The 19,262-nt window shown below is 34.2% G+C and overlaps 1 protein-coding gene across 3 annotated transcripts in view; it reads left to right on the top strand.

The window, feature by feature from the left end:
* Positions 1–19,262, top strand: part of CRPPA (CDP-L-ribitol pyrophosphorylase A) — a 126,724-nt gene that overhangs the window by 62,851 nt on the left and 44,611 nt on the right. For all 3 annotated transcript variants that reach the window (XM_042802158.1, XM_042802159.1, XM_042802157.1), the window contains exons 7-9: positions 3,648–3,737; positions 4,430–4,522; positions 9,025–9,153. In XM_042802158.1, the coding sequence (XP_042658092.1) occupies positions 3,648–3,737; positions 4,430–4,522; positions 9,025–9,153 (312 nt within the window). The remainder of the gene's footprint in view (positions 1–3,647; positions 3,738–4,429; positions 4,523–9,024; positions 9,154–19,262) is intronic.

A 19,262-nucleotide genomic window follows, 5' to 3' on the forward strand; every position in this document is an offset into this window, starting at 1 on the left:
CAAAACGTTACCAGAGCTAAGTAAGATCTTTCCTTGCAGAAATATGTTTTCATTTCACTGATACCATATCCATTGCTATTTTTCTTATTTTCTCTCCATTAAAACTATCCTGCAATTACTAGGAAGACATCACTTGCCCATATGAGAAAAAAAGTACTTCTTTAAGTGTTGATTTATCTATATATTATGTTTGCATATAACTACTTTAATCATACCATAAGAAACACTTCCAAGCCAGTAAGAAAAGTCAAAGATTGCATTATGTTTCATCAGCCAACACTGTGACTCCAAGCTTAGAAACCTCAAATCAGACTGGCAATAAACTGGTTAAAATTTACATTTCCAAATTTTCATTGCAAATCCATTTGATTGTTGGCTTGGTCAGGCACCTGAACCTATGCTACATTTGAATGAAACCCACATAAAATGACTACAAACAAGGTAACGAGGGTATAAAATGAAGGGATTCCTACTGATAAGGGACATTTTTTTGATGGCTCTATTAAATCAGTTTAGTTGATGATTTCTAGCACCGTTGTTGTCTTCTTTGATCTATGTTGTCTTTCCTCATAATGATTATTAAATTTCTCTTCAGCTCTTTTAAAACATTCCTGCAAAGTGACACATGCCAAAGAACTTCATCAAAATCACTGTCTTGTACTGGTCCTTGAAACATCCTTAGTCATTCATTTTATGAACCCTTAGAAATCTCCAAGAATTAATTTTTAAGATGATCAGTATACAGAACTTCTAAATTTGAAGCACTGTAAAAAGAGTATATCCACTGGCCTATGATTTCTCAAGTGAAGCACAGTAACCTTGTGACAGAGAGATGTGACTCCACAATGTGATAATTATTTTAAGCAAGTTAAACGTACCACACTGAAAGCTGGACCTTTTCAAAGGACTGATTGGAGGGTAATTGATCTAAATAAGACACTAATTGGAAATCATTCACTAGAGTACATATTATCTGAAATTTAAGCAAACTATGGCCAATATTTTAATGTTTTAGGTAGTTTTGACACTAAATCTTAGTAGCAGCCATATTTACTGTTAAGATATTTGTTAATTTATAGATGCATCCTTAAAGAAGAAGTCAAAAGAAATTTTGTTAGAGAGATTTATCCAATAATATGATAATGCCGATAACAGAAGAGACCTAAAAATTGAACTGATGAGATAAAGAAAATGAAAATAAAAGCTTTTCTAAAAAAAAAAAAATTAAAAAAATTAAGGCAACAGTTATTGCTTCCAAATTACATTAAGAGTAAGTATTTTAATCAGTGTTACTGTAAACTGTATAACTAATAAATGAATAGCAGAAAATATCTTACGGTGAAAAGTATCAGTTTGAGCCTTTCCTTACATTTGTTACTTAGCCCTTTCTTTTGAAGCAAGCAAACCTAAATGGAGGCTGAAGGTGTTTTCTTCTGTGACTGGAAATTATGTTGTTCTCCTTATTCAGTATCAAGGTGCTGGATGAAGTTGTGTGTTATATTTGTGACTGGATAAATATCCACAAGCAGTCTATCAGAATATTTGGTTGTTTTCAATTAGGAAATGAACTATTGTTTCATTAGCAAAATTCACTAATTTCTTAATCATTGCATTGTCCCTCTGCTGGATTGGTATTAACTGTGATTTTAAATTCTGATATAATTTAACTAACTTTTACAGATTCCCAATGCCCTGGTATTATTTTTTGATTTTATGAAAGTGGGTATTAGATAAAGTTGAAACTTCATCACAGGGCATCTGATAAGTAGAAAAACATTAAAGAAAACATATTTATTATTCCTGTCTTCATGTTCATAAAAACTTAACATCTCTACTTCTTTAGACTAGCTGAATATCAATTGCTACAATGACCAGAAGTGATTAAGCAAATCCATATATTGTTTTCTATTTAAACACTGAAACATTATGTGACAAACATTTTTTACTGAGGTGGTATTTTTAGGTAATTTTTGCTCTCTCAAGTAACTGATAACTTTGTTTAATATTAAGTTACATTAAAAGAAATACTTTTGCATAGAATTCTAACATGCCAAATAGAATGAGAATTAATTATAGTCATTTGATGATGTGTTGAAGCTTCTAGTTGGGCAGCTGTGCTTACTTTTCCAAGAGAGAAATCAGATTTAATCTTTGCTGGATAATATGGCAGTAAAACGAAGTCTCAGTGTACTGCTTTATCAAATTGTTCAAGTTAAATTAGAACTCTGATACACTCAATTAGTTTTCAAATGTTCAGGAATACTTAAGCATCATGTATTGTAATATCTCAAGGGGAAAAAAAAAAGTAGGCTTTTTCCCTTGAGTAATGTTTCATTTACTTTCTGAAAAGACTGGCATACAGTGTGCTTCTGTTCATCTAAGTATGTACAAGGTTTTAAAAGTACTGGGGTTTCCTGGTTTTACTTCTGCAGAAGCTCAAGCCAGAAGAACCCTGGAGTATTGCATTTTTAAAGTATTTTAAGTAATTCTTGCCTTCTGTAATTTTTTTTTTTTTAATCTCTTCAGAATATTAAATGTCAACTATTTGGAGCTCTTTTATCATATTTTCAGCCCAAAATGTTTCTAAAATCTTCAGTACATAAGTGTCAACTTCTGGATTTCAAACCACCTTTCCTTGCACTTGAGTTAGCTCCCCAAGTATTACAAAAATAAACAAATACAGCTTTAGATAACAGTGGAAAGCCTATTGAATGTTGTATTTGATGCTTTTGTTGGATTCTGGATTAAGTGACGTTTCGAGCGAACACAGCAATGTATTGCTTGTGTTGTTTGCTTCTATATATAATGTGTCTTCTGGGCAGAAATAAAGCTCTTTTGAGCAGTGGAACAGTGGGGTTTCCCTGTTTAATAGAAGCAACAGGAAGATTTTTTTGGCCTTATTTTCCAGGGGGTTTTTTATTGGCTTCAAAGCATTATCTTCTCTTAGGGAACAAATTCCCCTTCTACTACCCAGTTTGCTGTTTTACAGAAGACAATCCTGAAGCTGATAATGTAGTAGAATCAACTTTTTAGTTTAATGAGGATAAGATAATTTCTCAGCTAGCGTTAAGGGTTGCAAAATAAGTATTCTGTGATTAAGAGAGTATTTTAAAGTATTCATTGAGGACATTATTTTCAGGAGAAATTCTAAATGAGTCTTGTAAAATGCAGAATCCTAGAATACCTGTACACCTGGTCTCTCATACCTACTTCTTTATTTTATTTTCAGTTGCATGAAGACATAATATTTATATGTATTTAAATATTATAGAGATTTTCTCAGAATAAGAGGTCTAAAATCATTAGATCATCTTGATCCTATGAATAGTGTTTTCAGCTCTGGGAACGGTTGAACATCCATCCTAGCCCAGGCAGCAGCGCTAGCCCTTTCTGGGCTGTTTTTGTAATGGCTCCCCCAGCAGTATGCTTCAGCAAAAACTTACAGAAAACTGCAGGGTGTTGGACTCCATGCTTTACCATTGAGTCACCTAAAAACTTGAGCTATTTTTTATTCTCATAGTGGAAATAATAATTGCCAGTTTTGAATTATTTGAATGAACAAACTCTGCTGTAATGGTGGAAGCTTTAGCAGATAGCTAAGGCTGAAGTCAAATTTGTGACATAGGAATTTTTTTTTTTCTTATCAGGTTGAAGCTATATCAATGTCTCTAAGCAAAAATGATAGCCATCTACAAAATATCTTTTCGGGACAGCACTACAATTTTGTTTGCGTAAATGTAAGTAGTAAGGGTGCATGCTTTTAGTTTTGAACTTTAAACTCATTAGTAATGGTAAATAATAATAGCATATTTGAATCGTAAGTTGTTTGCTATTTCTGTCATCTTGGTGTATCCATTCCAATGTTTGGTGTTTCTGATGTGCCCCAAACTTGACTGGTCCGTTCTTTCTTTTCTGGTTCTGCACTGCTGTCAATATGTTTGTTAAACCAGCCATGAATTCTTGAACAAGAGGAATGCAACAGGAAGTAGTTTAAAATTTTCTTTCATAGATACTGTATTGAAGTGACTTGTCCATAGAAGAGGTATGTCATATGTGTAGTCATCTACCTCTGTATTGCTACTGTGATTTAAATTAGTGTTTCCCATTTCAGACACATGCATGCCATGCAATCTGGTTTTGGGTCCCTGTATGGGAACAGGGAAGTTTTAGATGAACCATATCAAGACCCTTATGGTGGTTATATATATATTTCTTAAGGGTAATATTATTAATCTCAATTTTTTTCAAACACCTATAACTTTACCAGACAAAAGCGTTACAAATATATTAAAACCAACCAACCAAGTAACCCCCCCAAAACCAAAAGAGTGACGTATCTTCTTTTGATAAATAACAGATTTTTGAATTCCATTTTTATGAAATCATTGTTTGATGTTTTCAGTAATTCTAAACATGTATTTTCATTTAGGATAAAAAGTATGACATTCAAGAAACCCAGCAACTAGTGGATAAGTTGGAAAAATCAAATATTCCTCTCTTATATCCAGTTGTCCTTATTTTGGTAGGTAACTCGTGTAAGTTACTGTAGAAAGCAACTAATGAAATATTTTAAATGTTAGACTAGGTTTAAACTGCCAGTAGCTCTGAATAAAATTGTTAATTTGAATTGTAAATTGGACTGTAAAGAGCATCGTTTGCACTTCAGCAAATATACTGCATGCTGTCAGGAAATAAACCAATATTAGCAATTCACAATTTATTATATTTCTGTGGAAGACTCATTGTGGCTAGTCATATTGAACTGTTAATTCCTACTTTGCTGTTGTGCTCCATGTCTGCTGGGGATGCTGCAAATTTTGTACTCTGAATGTGCAGTTGAAACAGAATTAAGTGGCTTTATTTTCTTCTATGCTGTGTGATTTTTTTCAAAGTTTTAAAGTTGTTGTTGCTTCTCTAGTCCAATTAAAAACTAACTTTGAAGTAATTTGCAGTGTACCTTCAATAGATACATTACTTATTGAGATGATGTAAGACTGAAAGATCTATTCTGGTATGTGGCAAAAGTTTTAAAGTGTATTTTTGGTTGAAATTCTGATGATTTGAAAATTGCTGCCAGAATAATTTAACAGTTCATGTCAATGAGCAACTGAAGGTATACATGACTTATTTTACTCAGACTGTTAAAAAGGAGAAAATCTGAGTAGATTTGAAAGTCTCTGTGCAGCGTAACCAGATCAAATTAATTCAGTTATGTTTTCTGGCTTAATAGGTAGGGATGAGAAGTATTGGGTGCAATGAGTTATTAATTCCATATGTCAGAAGGGGTGTGCCTCTGGATTACGTTTATTATACACTTCAGCAATGATACAACACAATATGTTGTGATTTTTAAATTTAATTTCATATATGAAGCTCTTGAAAAAAGGAATAAATAGGTATTTTACACGGAGTCTAAACAGTTTTGGAAGTGCAGAGTCTAATGATCTGTGGAGGTAAAACTGAGCATTTACTTCTCAATTTTAGGCTTAATCTGAAATGTGAGTGATTAAATTTCATTACTGACCTAACAAATAAATGAGATCATGAATACCAATTACTTTAACTTTTTAAATTTGTAATTGCCTTACCTGATGTATGCTGTTGTCTTGGAGTGAGCTACTGTGATTCTATGAACATCAGTATTTAGCACTTTATTTCTAGACAGTCTTTTTTCTTGACCCTATTTCTGAGAAGTTCAGGGTAGAGCTTTCATTTTACTAAATTTTCAATTTACTAAATTATTTCTGCCTTTGAAAATCAGAGCAATGACGCTCTTCCAATTCTGTTGCCCATTTACACACTGGATGTGTAGAATGCTCTTTTCTGGACCGAGAATGTTTTCATTAGTCCTTCATCAAGAATATAAAACCCCATTTCTGTCTGTGTTAAATTTGGCGGTGTGCAGGTAAAGTTGGAATTGTTAATCAACTAGGTAATACTACAGTGTTAAAAGCATGGGGATTTTTTTGTGCCCAATTCATAGCTAATCTTCACTTTGGACTTTGAATTAAGTGCTTTTTTAGTGTTTTGACACATGGAATGTGAGAGATTTGTTTTGATAATTGTAGCAATAAATATTTTTTACTTACTGTTTCCTGAGAAATAGGTATGAATGCAGACAATGCTTACACAAGCTCACCATGAAACTCAGGTTTTGCCCCTAAGATACTAGATCTTGAAGTCATTCTAGGATCCAGCACCAGTTTTAATGAAAGTGTACTTGCTTGAACAGCCTGCAGCATTCACAAATTATTTAGGTGGACACCTTTTAAAATAGCCTCAGGAGAAAATAATACATTTAATCTCTTTACTCCAGATCCACCAGTTGTTCCTGACAGCTATTTGAAATTCCACAAAACTAGACAATGGGAGAAAAGTCTCATAACTAGGTGGAAGCAGTTGCTAACACTTAAAGCACGGATACACATATTTTGTTTAAAGTATCTTTAAAAAATAAAGTACCCCTACTGTAAAAAGGCATTTTATGCTACACTTTCAAATTTTATGGAGTTACCACACTATTTTTTAGAATACAAGAACAAAAATTTAGGAGGATGGGAAAGTATGTTTTAAATGACTAAAGAATTAACTAAACAAATCGTTGTCTCATATTAATCACCAGAAACTATTTAGGTCCTTTAAACTTCTGATCCCTAAAACTCATTACAGATGGCATGGCTGGGGGATAGAAACTTCCTGCAGCAGTCTTTAATTAAATTCAGTGTTGGGTGTCCTCTTCACTAAGACTTATGAGTGGGATTCTCCTCAGCTTTATTCTTCACTATATCCTTCCTTTAACATAAAACCCAAATACATTGTTAGTGAAAAGTCCTGTAAGACACTTTCTTTTGATGTAAAAGGGCACATTAATATTTCTCAGGCAAATGTGACTCGGAATTTTAAGCAATATGATTACATTTAAATACATAGGTTTTAGGTACTAGCTGTATGGGAAACATTATTCTTTTCTAATTTCAAAAGTAAAATTGTTCCTGGTAGTGAAGAATTGAAAGAGTAAATGAGGAGAGCAGCTAAGTGCTTCCATTCTTACCTCATACTTAGGTACAGTCTAATGTAGACTTCTGTGTAATTAGAAAGTTCTTGTCTATTCTTTGATTTCAGGACACATGTAACTTTTTTGTAACAATCTGATAATTGAGAGAATCAGGTTTATTTTTCTTTCCCATATTCAGCTGCTTTAGTTGCAAAAATGTCAGGTGTTAGTATTGTACCAGATTGTCTGTTTAACCAGTCTGAGTAGAATTATCCCAATAAAAGTATGAGCTTGCACTGGGCATGCTGATTTCTGTCCATATTCCTGCCTATAAATTGTCACAGATTTCAAAGTCTATCCTTTATCTTGGTGCCTGACTGGATTTTTTTGTGGCATCTGTAAGCTGAAGCAGGAATTGGAGTATTGTATCTGGACATAGCAGAAAAGGGAAGATTAATGTTACAGGCAAAATAGGAAGAACGGAGGTAAACCTCATGCAATTATTTGTTTGCATCAAACCAGTATCCTCTCCAACTCTCCTATAACCAGAAGAATCATATTCTTAAACTGACATTACTTTTCTGAGTAATATATGTTCACATTTGTAGATGTTATAAATGGACATTACTTTTATTTTGTTGTTATTATTTAGGGTTAGAAAGAAAGGAATGCTAGTACTTCAGCTCTGTAGTTGACATTATTTGCATTTCAGTACAAAAGTAAATTTGAGAAAAATCTCTTTTCAAAGCTGTGGAACAGGTTAATGGTAAATAGATGTTAGGTCATGTTCTCTCAAAATAATAGGTTTTAAAATTTCTTGTAAATAGCTGTAAATGAGCAGTACTCTAGCCTTGTTTTGGGTAAAAAATAACAAAGTAATAAGTATTTGAAAATTAATATCTGCCTGTGTAGTAGAAGACAGTAACTTTGCTCCTGGTGAATATGCACTTAGACAGCAAACACCTTTTTAAAGTGTTGCAAGGGAAAATGAGTAAAAACCTAATATTTGTCAGGATAAACTGAATATAAGGTACAAAGGGAAATTGAAATGATTTTCACAAGCATGGATCTCTGAGGCTACCTCTATACTCCGTAGTATACACTACTCTGTAGTTCTTACAGATAGGGACCTCTATACTTACAGATAGGGACCTTTATACTCCGTACCTCTATACTACTCTGTAGTCCTTACAGATAAGTTTAATATCAATGGAATTGCACAGCCAGAAAAATACTTCTCTTTCTGTAAAGGAGAAGGGTATTTCTGCTGTTAATAGATGCTGAAATCTTGTATGTTCAAATCATCATCCTAAATTTTGATTTCTACAGTTAAGAGAAACTTTATAAATTGATTAAACAGTGGAACACATAAGCCTTGGGAAAGGGGTGAGCTAGCTGATACCAGTTCAGGTCCTGCAAGACCCACCATGTTTGTGCATCATCCCTGCTGGATCCGAGACCTGCCTTTCCCTGCCAAAGAGCTCAGGATAGTCATATCCCTACCTTCTTTTGAAGTAGTTTCTGCTTTTTAAAATTTAAGTGTTATCTTGAAGTTAATCTGATTTAGACAACCTAATGTGCTATACTGAAAAGGTAGTAAATTCAAAACAGACCTTTAAAGAATGCAGTTTCATTTTGAAAACCTTTAAGATGCTTAAGAAGAACATCTGTATTTCTCCAGTATCCTGATAGTAAAAAAAAAAAAAAAAAATCTGTGAAAGATTAGATCTTAGAAAAGAATGTTGTTTTCTAATTTAATTAAATATTTGTAATATGCAGTTAGAACATTGTGTTCTGATGTGTTCTGGCATATTGGTTTCACTGTGTTTTGAAAAGAAAGAGTTTTCATGTCACTAAATATATAAGTAGTGGGATTCAATAGTAATATAAGCTAGCTAAGAAAAACATTTCTTAGCCTGCATTTTTATGTGTGCTTAACACATAAAAATGAGGTACTAAAAACTGGCAGTTTAAAATAATGCACTATGAAAAAAGTGGAATATTTTTTTTTTTTATTTGTTCCTTTGCAGGTGCACTTGAATATTTCAGAAAACATTTCTTTCAGCATTGGGATAGAAGAACTAATTAGGATCAAGAAATTTGCAAAGGAAGTGAAAAAGAAAAACATTTTGGTTTATGGTCTACTTATCCAGTATAAGGTATGTCATTCATTTTCTACGTGCCGATTACCTTCTTTTGTGATTTATATGATTAATGATAGAATCTTCATTTAAAACAAAATCAAAGAGAAATAAATATGACATGAAAAAATATTTTTGGGGGAAGATTCTTGCCTGTTCTTGTTCAAAATTCAGAAGAGCCTGTAGTTATAGGCAAAAATGTAAGCATTTTGATTAGAGGGGAATAAATGGTAAAGATTTTTTAAGAAGCACACAAAACTGTTAGGGCCCTTTTTGCTTTTCTGCTTTGAAACTTACTTCTTGCAGCATTAAAAAAGTAAAAAATAGTCAAAGTACATTTGATCAGTGGTTCTGCAGAACTTCACATTCCTCATGAAAACAGTGTTTGGTATTCAGGTGACAGAATGGGCATGCCATAGAGGTATTGAAACAAACAGTGTCAATGTCTGCAATAGCAGCAGATTGCCTCAGCTGAAGGCAGAAAAGGTTAGCACTTCAGCATCCTTTGTACTCACAAAAGCTATTTAAAGTAAACCATTTTGCCTGGGAAGCATGTTCTGCCAACCAGAAAAGTGGGCTGCCTTGCCTCCAGTGCAGATACAGTCTCTGCAGCTTCTTAGCTTAGGCAACAGTGAAGGAATAAGTTAGATATTCAATGGAAATTTTAATAAGAGCAAGTGTAATCTCAACTGTGTTTTTTTTTTTTTTTTAAGGTTGAGTTTGTATGTAATTGATTAAACATGCCCTGCCCATAGTTGTATATCTCTTTCTGGTATACCAAAGACTAAATTTTCTTTCCAAATTCTTTGGCTTTATTAAGAGCTATGGGTATCAATACATACCAGTTTATGCTTTTACAGAATTCTCATGCCAACAGAATATAAATAATGCTATTATATGACATTAGTTTGTCTCTTGTTTGTACAACATACAGGGGCATACAACTATTTTCAATCTTCTTTCTGGTACTATCAAACCCCATTTTTTTCCAGAGTGAATTCTGGCTTCCTTTGGTAAAAATAATTTGAATAACTGTTGAAACATAGCTTTAAGAGGCATCTTATCATGGTAAAAAGTAACACTTGCAAATATTGCTTAAGTAGAGATTTTGCCTTTTAAACTTCATTGGGTACATAGATGATTCTATATGCAAATGGATCAAATATACATATGTGGATAACAACAGTTAGTAAAGCTGACTGGAAAAAAAAAGAAAAAATTATGATCCTCACTGGATTTTTGTGACTGTGGCACCAAAACATTTTATCCCTAATGAGCATGTATATCAACAATGTGAGATCTGAACAGAAATTCTTGACCCTTGGTGGCAAGAGAACTGAAGTGGAATGCTGTCTCCATTTTTTGAAAATAAAAAGCTACAATGATTATGTAAGGTCATTGCAGACAGAGTAGTCATTGATTTGCATGGAAAAAGTATTATATAGCATAAAACACTTTGCAAAGTAAACAAATTACTTCTAGCTATCTTGCTTCAAAATTACTTTAAAACATGTCCTGCTTACAAAGACAGGGATATAGTCTTGAGTTCCTGCTTGTCAGTGTTTTGATAGATGACTAATAAATAGGCTATACAGATCATATGTATATATGTGATACATGTATCAAGTTTTCTTTTGGCTGCAGACCTACAAAGAACGTAATTGTTTCTAGGTAGAGACTTATGGAAAGACTTGACATATAAATACAAAAATAACATAACCCAAACTTTACTGCTGGTCTGGGGGTGAGTGAGAACAAAAGCAATTTGTGAAGTGAAAAGGCATCTTTAAAACACTTTCTTATTTTTATTTAAATTCCAAAGCACGATTTGAGAGTAGCCAAGGTATTTTACTTTTAGTGCAACCCATTAGCTGCTAGGTGAATCCACAGGTGAATTGCGTGCTTGAGGATGGAAAGGTGAATTTCATACTGGCATGATGGGGGGTCCTGAGGCAGTGGAAACACAAAAAGCATCTGCTGCTGTAATGCAGGTTGTTCATCCTGTTGTCACAATAACTTCTGTCAGTATCCGCTTTCTAGAAGTCCCTGAAAGCTATAGTTTATTTCAGGAAAAGTGATGACAGATTACTTCACGGAGCTTCCCTGTAGCTGACAGGTTTATGTCATCAGTGCCAGACATGCACAGTTGATATACACGCGTTTACTAATTCAAAAACAGGGATAAAATGTAAGGGATGAGGAATTTATTGAGTCCCATGACCATGGTAATACTGAGGTGAAATTATTTTATTTTTAGAAGGATTATATGATTACGTGGGGGTGATGATATGTTGATATGGAAGTATACGGGGACACTCTTTAAGGTTCTGCATTAGAAATGTAATTTGTTGAAATAAATGTTTTTTTGAGATATATAATTGTTTTTTATGTTTTGGAAATGAAATGCTTTTTTAGGAATACATTTTTTACAGCATTGGAGGAGGTGTGAAGCCCTAAGAAAAAGTATAAGTCTTCATTTTTATTTCTTAAGCACAGTGTTTACTTGGTATGTAGAAAAAGATATCATGTAATTCTATGAATATTTGATACTCCAAGAAGCTAATCAGGAGAATTAAAGGAAAAGGCTCTGATGTGCTTTATAAATGACTTGCTTCGTACCTTCCATTTGCTCAAAATGAGTGCATGTTCACGGTTTGTACAGAAATAGTAATTTCTCTAATAAACGTCATGCATGGAATACCAAATTGTTGATATTGATAAAAAGATTGGATCCACTTCATAACAGCTCTAGTTTTCATCCTGAAAATATTGTTCATTTAAATTTCACTTATGAAAATACTGTTAAATACATTTCTTTTCTAAAACAGATCTACAACATTGGAAATTGTTTGCATATGCAAAACACAGAGGGGAAAAGAGTATTCAGTAAATTCCAGAGTCTGAAATTGTGTAGCTAGAATATACAAATTTTCGGGTCTTCAGAAATTTTAGCAGTATTTAGCTTATCTTCATATTTGAATTTTGCAGTTGGGTGGAGATTATTTGAAGTGGATTCACTTGCTTTGGTGAAAAAGATTATCCTTTCACAGAGAAGAGTCACTGTGCTCCATCAGTATTTTCACACACATGAACAATTACAAATAGCTTTCTGACCCACCTTGATAGTTTTGTCTTTGATTTTGTTTTGAAACCTCCAACAACTCATCATTCATTCGTGTATTTTACTGTGTCAATGTGTGGAAATCTTAACAGGCTTTGTTCAAAAGGTGTATGATCAAAAACATTGGTCCGTCTGCTTGATTTGATCATCAGAATTTTTGGTCTGTCAGGCTTGCTCACATGAAAGTACATTTACAGGAACTTCTGAAAATAGCACAGTTTCTAAATATAGATTTAGTCATACTGTTTGTAACAACTGACTGTTAGCAAAACATATTTCTATAATTTTCACATTAATATCAAAATTGATGGAGTTCTCCTGAAATATATGAATATTCAATAAAATATAAATATTACTTAACTACAGAAAATCAGTTCCAAATTTAATGTTTAAGACCATTGTATAGTTCCAGATAAATACTTACATGTGTGGGTTTTTTTTTTCTGCTGTGTAATATATACAGAAATAATGAACCAAGTAAGTGGCTTTTTTAAGTGAAATCTGTTTGACAAAACCAACTTTCTCCATCGTTTTTTGTACCATTCAAAGCAAAAAATTAAAAAAGGTCACATCTCTGGAACATTAGTCAATTAAGAAATATATTAATTCCAAGATTACCAAGATATTGGTTAAACTTTAGACTTTGGGTCAGGAAAGGATGTAAACATTTGAGTGTTAAGTTATTTAACACCAAAACTGGAAATCTCTCTTGCTTGAAATGTGTAGCATTGTGGAAAGTGCAGTCATTTGCCTGTACTGCTGCTGATTTTAGGAGATATCCTGAAGCCTGATACTAGATCATAGTGATCAACAAATTGTGATTGTTATTATTTTTTCAGGGTTTTAGTGTGTCCAACTTGAATGCTTGCATACGTGCTCTTATATTTGGTTGCTTATTTTATCTCCCTGTCTTTCTCTGTTGTTCTCTCTCCCTTGCCTTTTGTTGTTTTCCCGCAAGTCTTCCTCCTCTCCTAGCCAAAACAGGTAATAAATTAGTGAATTCATTACAGCTGTGCAACTTTACTAAAGGCATTCAAATGTAGCATTTCCACGAGCTAATTTCACAGTGCAGTATCAAGTTCCCAGTCTGAGAAAGATGAGCTTTTTAGAAAAATAATTGGTAACCTTTTAGGTTTCCATTAAATAACTGTATAGGTTTTTATCAGAGAAAGGTCAGAAAGTTGCTCAATTTGTCTCTGCTATTACAGCTTCTAGGAGTTTAACAAGCTGCACAGAAAATGATGAGATTAATGTTTTATGCCTTTTACACATGACCTTTTTAGACTTTTGAACTTATAATTGGAGAAATCAGAGTTCTTCTATCACTTTGTCAGCCAAAATGATTAAGGCATGTAGACTTACCTTAAAAGTCATGTCTTCATAAAACAGACTAAACTTCTTTGCATTTATAGCCCAGTTCAACCATTCTGGCAATGCTAGTCAGTAAAGGTTGCCAGTTTTTCTTTTGTGGATATTTTAATTGTATAAAATATATTACTCTAAAATAGCTTAATAGTATGGAGTGGAGTTTTTGGGAACAAGTGGATTCAAAAGGTGAAATGCCAAGCTCTTTAGAGGAAAGGAAAATATGTAGTATACAATATAGCAACTTAGAAAAGTGTGTATGTATTAATTTAGCTAGATACTTTAATGTGATAGGAAATAAACATTGAATTGGAACCATTTGCAAAAACAAATACTACGAGCGTCAAATCCAAGTTTTATCTTCCAGTGTGTTAGTATGAGTTCTTCTGACTCTTCTTTTTGTGTCTTATGAAAGCTTTGATGTGGACCTGCTATCATTTAGTGGAAACATAAACATTTAAGATGAAGGGATTTTGACAAAAAATTTTACTTGCAAACAAAGCACTTTTAACTTCTTCTTTCCATTGTTAGCTTGCCTAAGAGAAACTTGTGAAGTCCATTGTCTCTGTTTATGTACAGCTGCACTTCCGAATTACTAGTCCTGCAATTCTTGACTTAAAGCAATGCCTGTACTCTTTTACTAAGCTGGGCATCAAAAATTAGTCTTCTTACCTTGCTCCAGTGCTATCCCCCAGAAGCATCAGATAGCAGGTTACCAAAACACACACCTATAGAGATGAATACATCTGTTTTTTCTGGCTTAGCTCTGAATACATAAAACAACAACAAAAAAGAAGTTTATTAAAATTACTATGTGTGCTTAAAAGGCATTTTAAAAATGTTACCAGGTTGCTGCTATGTTAGTTTCCTAGTGATCTTTTGCATTTTGGATGCACTTTTTTAGCGAAAAATATGGCTGAAATTTTTCAGACAATTTTTTGCTGTTTCAATGCAAAGTTTAGTTTTATAGCTGAAGTATTAAACAACTCTGACAATAGGATTTTACAGTCAGTGCTACCTTTGCTGGTAATGTAGATGTTGATCAGTATCTTACTGTAGAGTTGTCTTCTCTGAAAGATGTGCCTTACAGGTTTTGTATTAGTCATATGACAAAGCTGTATAAAATTTCTGTGGAATTTAGGGTTTTTACAGGCAAAGATCAGTAATTTCTGTTCCATTAATTTACTTGTACCCAGTGATGAAGATATTAGTTGTGCTTCAATTTTTTTCTACTGTGCCATGTAACTTCCCCCTTCAACCATGTAACTTCCTCAATTTGTAGCACATTTTCATCACTGTATTTGACCAGGAAAACATATGAAGTTCTTCAGCCATTTAAACACAGGAAGAAACCTCCAACAAGCTGTACTTTGCTACTAACGGAAACAATTCTGCAGCTTCTGCTGCAGCCCTTAAGGTATGGTAGCTCCTAAAATTTGTGCAGTAGAGGAAGTGGCCATCAAATCTGTATTGGGAGTGGTAATTTCCACTTTCACCCTCTCCCACTATTTACAAGCAGGAAGCAAGAAGTCCAGCCCCAGGCTGACTTTCAGGGGATTTCTTTACAAGGGTTGGAAGCTTGAGGTTTCTGTAAGAATTTGAGATACTAAGCCCCAAATCTCATTTGTTGCTTATATCAGATTGTTCATATGAATGTCATCCATTATGGAACATACCCAGTGCTGAAGTATATAAAAATAATATGTGATATTACACTTTATAGCAAAAGCCCTACACTGTCAAGAATGAAAAATGCCCCTTACTCCCCAGCCTGTGCACAGCCTTCAAGTCCCAATAAACTTTTAAAAGTTATTTGGGAAGATAAAAACAAAACACAAGAGACATTTTGGGTGGAAAATATCAGGACTAACTTTTAATATTTATTTAAAGTAAAGATAATTTTTTTCAGCATAACTGAGAGAACAATAGGAAATTATGAACCTGCTTTTGCTACTGTAGGTCTTCCCACCTTGTATTTTCTATTGTCTTCAAATGAGACTGCTTTTTTTGATTCTGGGTTTTAAGAAATGTGAATTAATCCATCCCCCATTTACTAATTCTGAGAGCTGTGTTTCTTGACTGCAATAGGATTCTTCTTTGAGTGAAAGATGATGCATCCTTACATAGTAGGATGAGCGAGAGCTTTCCTTTTTAGAAATCAATATTTCTGCAGCTAGTTAAGAAAGTTTCTTATGGTACAACTAACAACACTAATACAACCTTTGTTACATTAAAACATGCAGTTAAAAATTGCTAAAGCTGTAGTATTAAGAAAACAGAACTGGAAAAGAGTGTCTGACACTGAGTTGAGTCCCTTGCTTCCTAGTCTTGCATTCATTTCATTAATCAGTCAAGTGCTCTTCCAAAATGAGTTAGGTTTTTCTGCATCCTACATTCTTACTGTAAGACCAGTTGTGCTTTATCTCTCTGCATTCACAGTGCAGTGATATCCTTCTCAGACTTACTTTTATAGAATAAAGAATTCAAGCTCTTCTGTCTTCCCTCTGTGTGACAGCCTGTCTATCCTTTGTGCACTTGAATCTTTTTGAGATTTGTACAACTGTGTCACTTACCTGTCTCATCTGGGAGTACCTGCCTTGATACATCCCATGTTTGGGTTTCTTTGTTGGGTGGGCTTATATTATGCTACCATCAAAGATGACCATCATGAATCAGATCAGAAGTTTGTCTAGGCCATTATCTTGTGTCCAGCAGTAGCTGTAAGGAAATGCCTAGGAGAGAATCAGATCAGGACAAGAATATATGATACCCCTAATTCTCTACCTGTACTCAGTTACTGTTAACTTAAGTATTATGTTAACTTAACTTAAGCCAGAGCTGTTTTCTATGAAAGTATTAGCCTTTAATAGATTTCTTCTCCATGCTCTTGTCTAGTCCCCTGAGGTCCATGTAAACTTTTAGTACCCACTGCATCCTCTAATGAACAGCTACATAGACTGGGAAACAAAGAGAGATAGATAGTTCCTCACCAAATAGTGTCCTAATCACAAGGTCTTGCTTCTGAGTAATAATGGTCCACTGAGATCCCATCACTTAAAATGTGAAATATATATGCATTCTTTTATATTCACCTATATTAAATTTAATTTATCATTTTATTGCCTAGTTACTGAGTTTATAAAAGTTTTTCTGCATTTCATTTCAGTGTGGCCTACCCTAATAAATTTTGTATCATAGGCAAACTTATATTATTGCTTACTCATTTTTCCAGTTCATTTATGAACGTGTTGAACAATGTAGATCTTATACCAGATCTCACCTGAACTATGCGGGTTCTGTTCTGAGACCTGACCATTTGGTCCTACCCTCTCCACTCTGTCTTTTGAGCAAGTATGTATCCATGTCAGGACTCCCATCTTACATCCTGGCACCTTAGTTTTCTTAAAAACCTTTGGCAAGGGATTTGGTTGAAAGTCTTGGAAATCCCAGTAAATTCAATCAACCTGCTCCTTTGAAGAAATCCAGTAAGATTGCAAAGTAAAGCTTCAAATGAAAGACATGTTGACTCTACCATCATTTTTAACTTGCTGTCTGCTATTACCATCCAGTATTTAATTTTCTGTTAAATTGCCTGATGCAAGCTTACAGATTTCTATTCTGTAGTTCTTTGTAACTTTCCTGATCTTTCTTGTTTTAAATTGGCAATTACTACCACCCAGTCATGCCTACTAAGGCAATTTTTAAACTAGAGATTATGTCCCACCGTTAGGAACTGAGCTTCAGAACTGTTGGGTGAATGCCATATAGTCCTGAGGATTTGTTACATTCCTCTCTTTAATTTCTTCCATACCTCTTCTACACTAACTGCAATTTTACAGGTTATTGGGCCACTAACAAAGAGGGAACCCAGCAGGTGAATTTTCCCACAGCAATTCAAAGAATTAGTTTAGTTTCCCTGTACTAGCTGTGTATTTCTTGAGTGCTCACTGTACACATTGATCATCAGTGGGCCCTACAGACTCTCTGGCAGAATTCCTGCTTCTGAAGTGTATGAGGAAAGATTTATTACTGGTTTTGATTCTTTTTGCTAGTTGTTCCTCAAAATCTTTTCTTTTGTTTGCCTTACTGTGTTTTTAGATTTACTATGCCAAAATTTATGAGTCTCTCTATTTTTTCTATCTGGACATGTCTCTGTATTTTTGAAGGATGCCTTCTTGTTCTTACAACCTCCCTTATCCTGCTGCTTAACCATACCACCCTCTTTCTGCTCCTCCTTGAGCGTTCCCTCCAGACAGCATCCATTGCTTTGCTTTGTGCTTTCAATACGGTCACCTTTAGGAGTTTCCATATTTCCTGTGAGGATTTAATTCTATTAGACGCTCATTTACCTTCTTTTTAACAAGTTTTCTCAATTTTTCATTACGTAGTTTTCATTTCTGTCCCTTTGTCATTTTTATATTCAGTATATGTAATCCAGGCTCTTTTCCTTAGCTTTGATCCATTCTGTGATGGATCTATATGCTAAATTCAAATACAAAACATTTCTCCTTGTGTTGGTTTGATTTCCTTACTCTCTCTTCCCCAGTTCCTCATCTGCAGTTTGTTCTTTCTTCTGTTTTCCCCATCAGTCTGTGATGCTGACCTTCTTTTTATTGACTTTTGGCTCTTTTTGTAAGTCTAGATGCACTACCTGATTCTTGTTGCAAGATTTCTTATATTTTGACCTGTTTCTTTTCTTTTTACTGAAGCAGGAAACCAGTCCTTCAGTTCTGTTCCATTATCTTATTTCTTTTTCTGCATTGTCTTTATTGTGCTGTGCTTCTGTGCATCTTCCTGCTCCTATTATGGCCAGTTACCCTGGATTTGTTATTCAGCAAATATTTGCAAATTTTGTCTTGTCTGGAAAGCCTTTCTCCAGCCACAACCTCATGTCATAGCTGAATCTTCCCTTCTGAGATTGTAACACAATGTATGTCGTGGATATTAACTAACTTTCACCTTCAATGTGGTTTGTTTTTTTTTTTTTTTTGCTACATGAGTACTGTTTCCATCTCCTGTATATCTCTGTCTTTATAGAGAAATGATGAGAGAACATTCTCATGCAAGCTCCTTGATGTCCATGAACAGCTTCTAGCATGCTCTTGTGCCCTTGTCAGCCGTGGTTTCTCATCTAGGCGTTTGCCTCGTTATCTATTCAGTTACTGCATTCAAAGGTGCAAATGTGCCCTTACTCCTTCAGCATTGTTTACACATATTTGCGCCAAGCAGACCGCAGACCTTGCTGCAAGCAGCATCTAATCCAGCCAACCACCAAGTGAGCAAATTCGCTTACAGCCAATAAATATGTGTTGTTTCTCTTCACCAAGGATAAGGTCAGAAGAATCTCCGAGTGTGTTCTGCTGCTTTCTTCTTGGTTGCCAAGAGCTATTTACTTTTTAACATTTAAAGAGAACAGGAGCAAATCTTATGGCAACTTCATCTCACGAATGTAAAGTCTCTAAACATTTCTTCTGGCATTCATTTACATATGTTTTGGAACATCTGGGTATGAAAATATGTTCATATGAAGACTGAGATGCATAGCATTTGAAGTTAGATTAAACTACTCCGAAAATGCTCTTAAGACATGGAAATGCATGAAATTAGGGTTAACAGAGGTAGAATGAGGAATTTTTATATT

This window comes from Tyto alba, unplaced genomic scaffold (assembly GCF_018691265.1).
Source record: "Tyto alba isolate M040663 unplaced genomic scaffold, T.alba_DEE_v4.0 Super-Scaffold_38, whole genome shotgun sequence".
Lineage (NCBI taxonomy): Eukaryota > Metazoa > Chordata > Aves > Strigiformes > Tytonidae > Tyto > Tyto alba.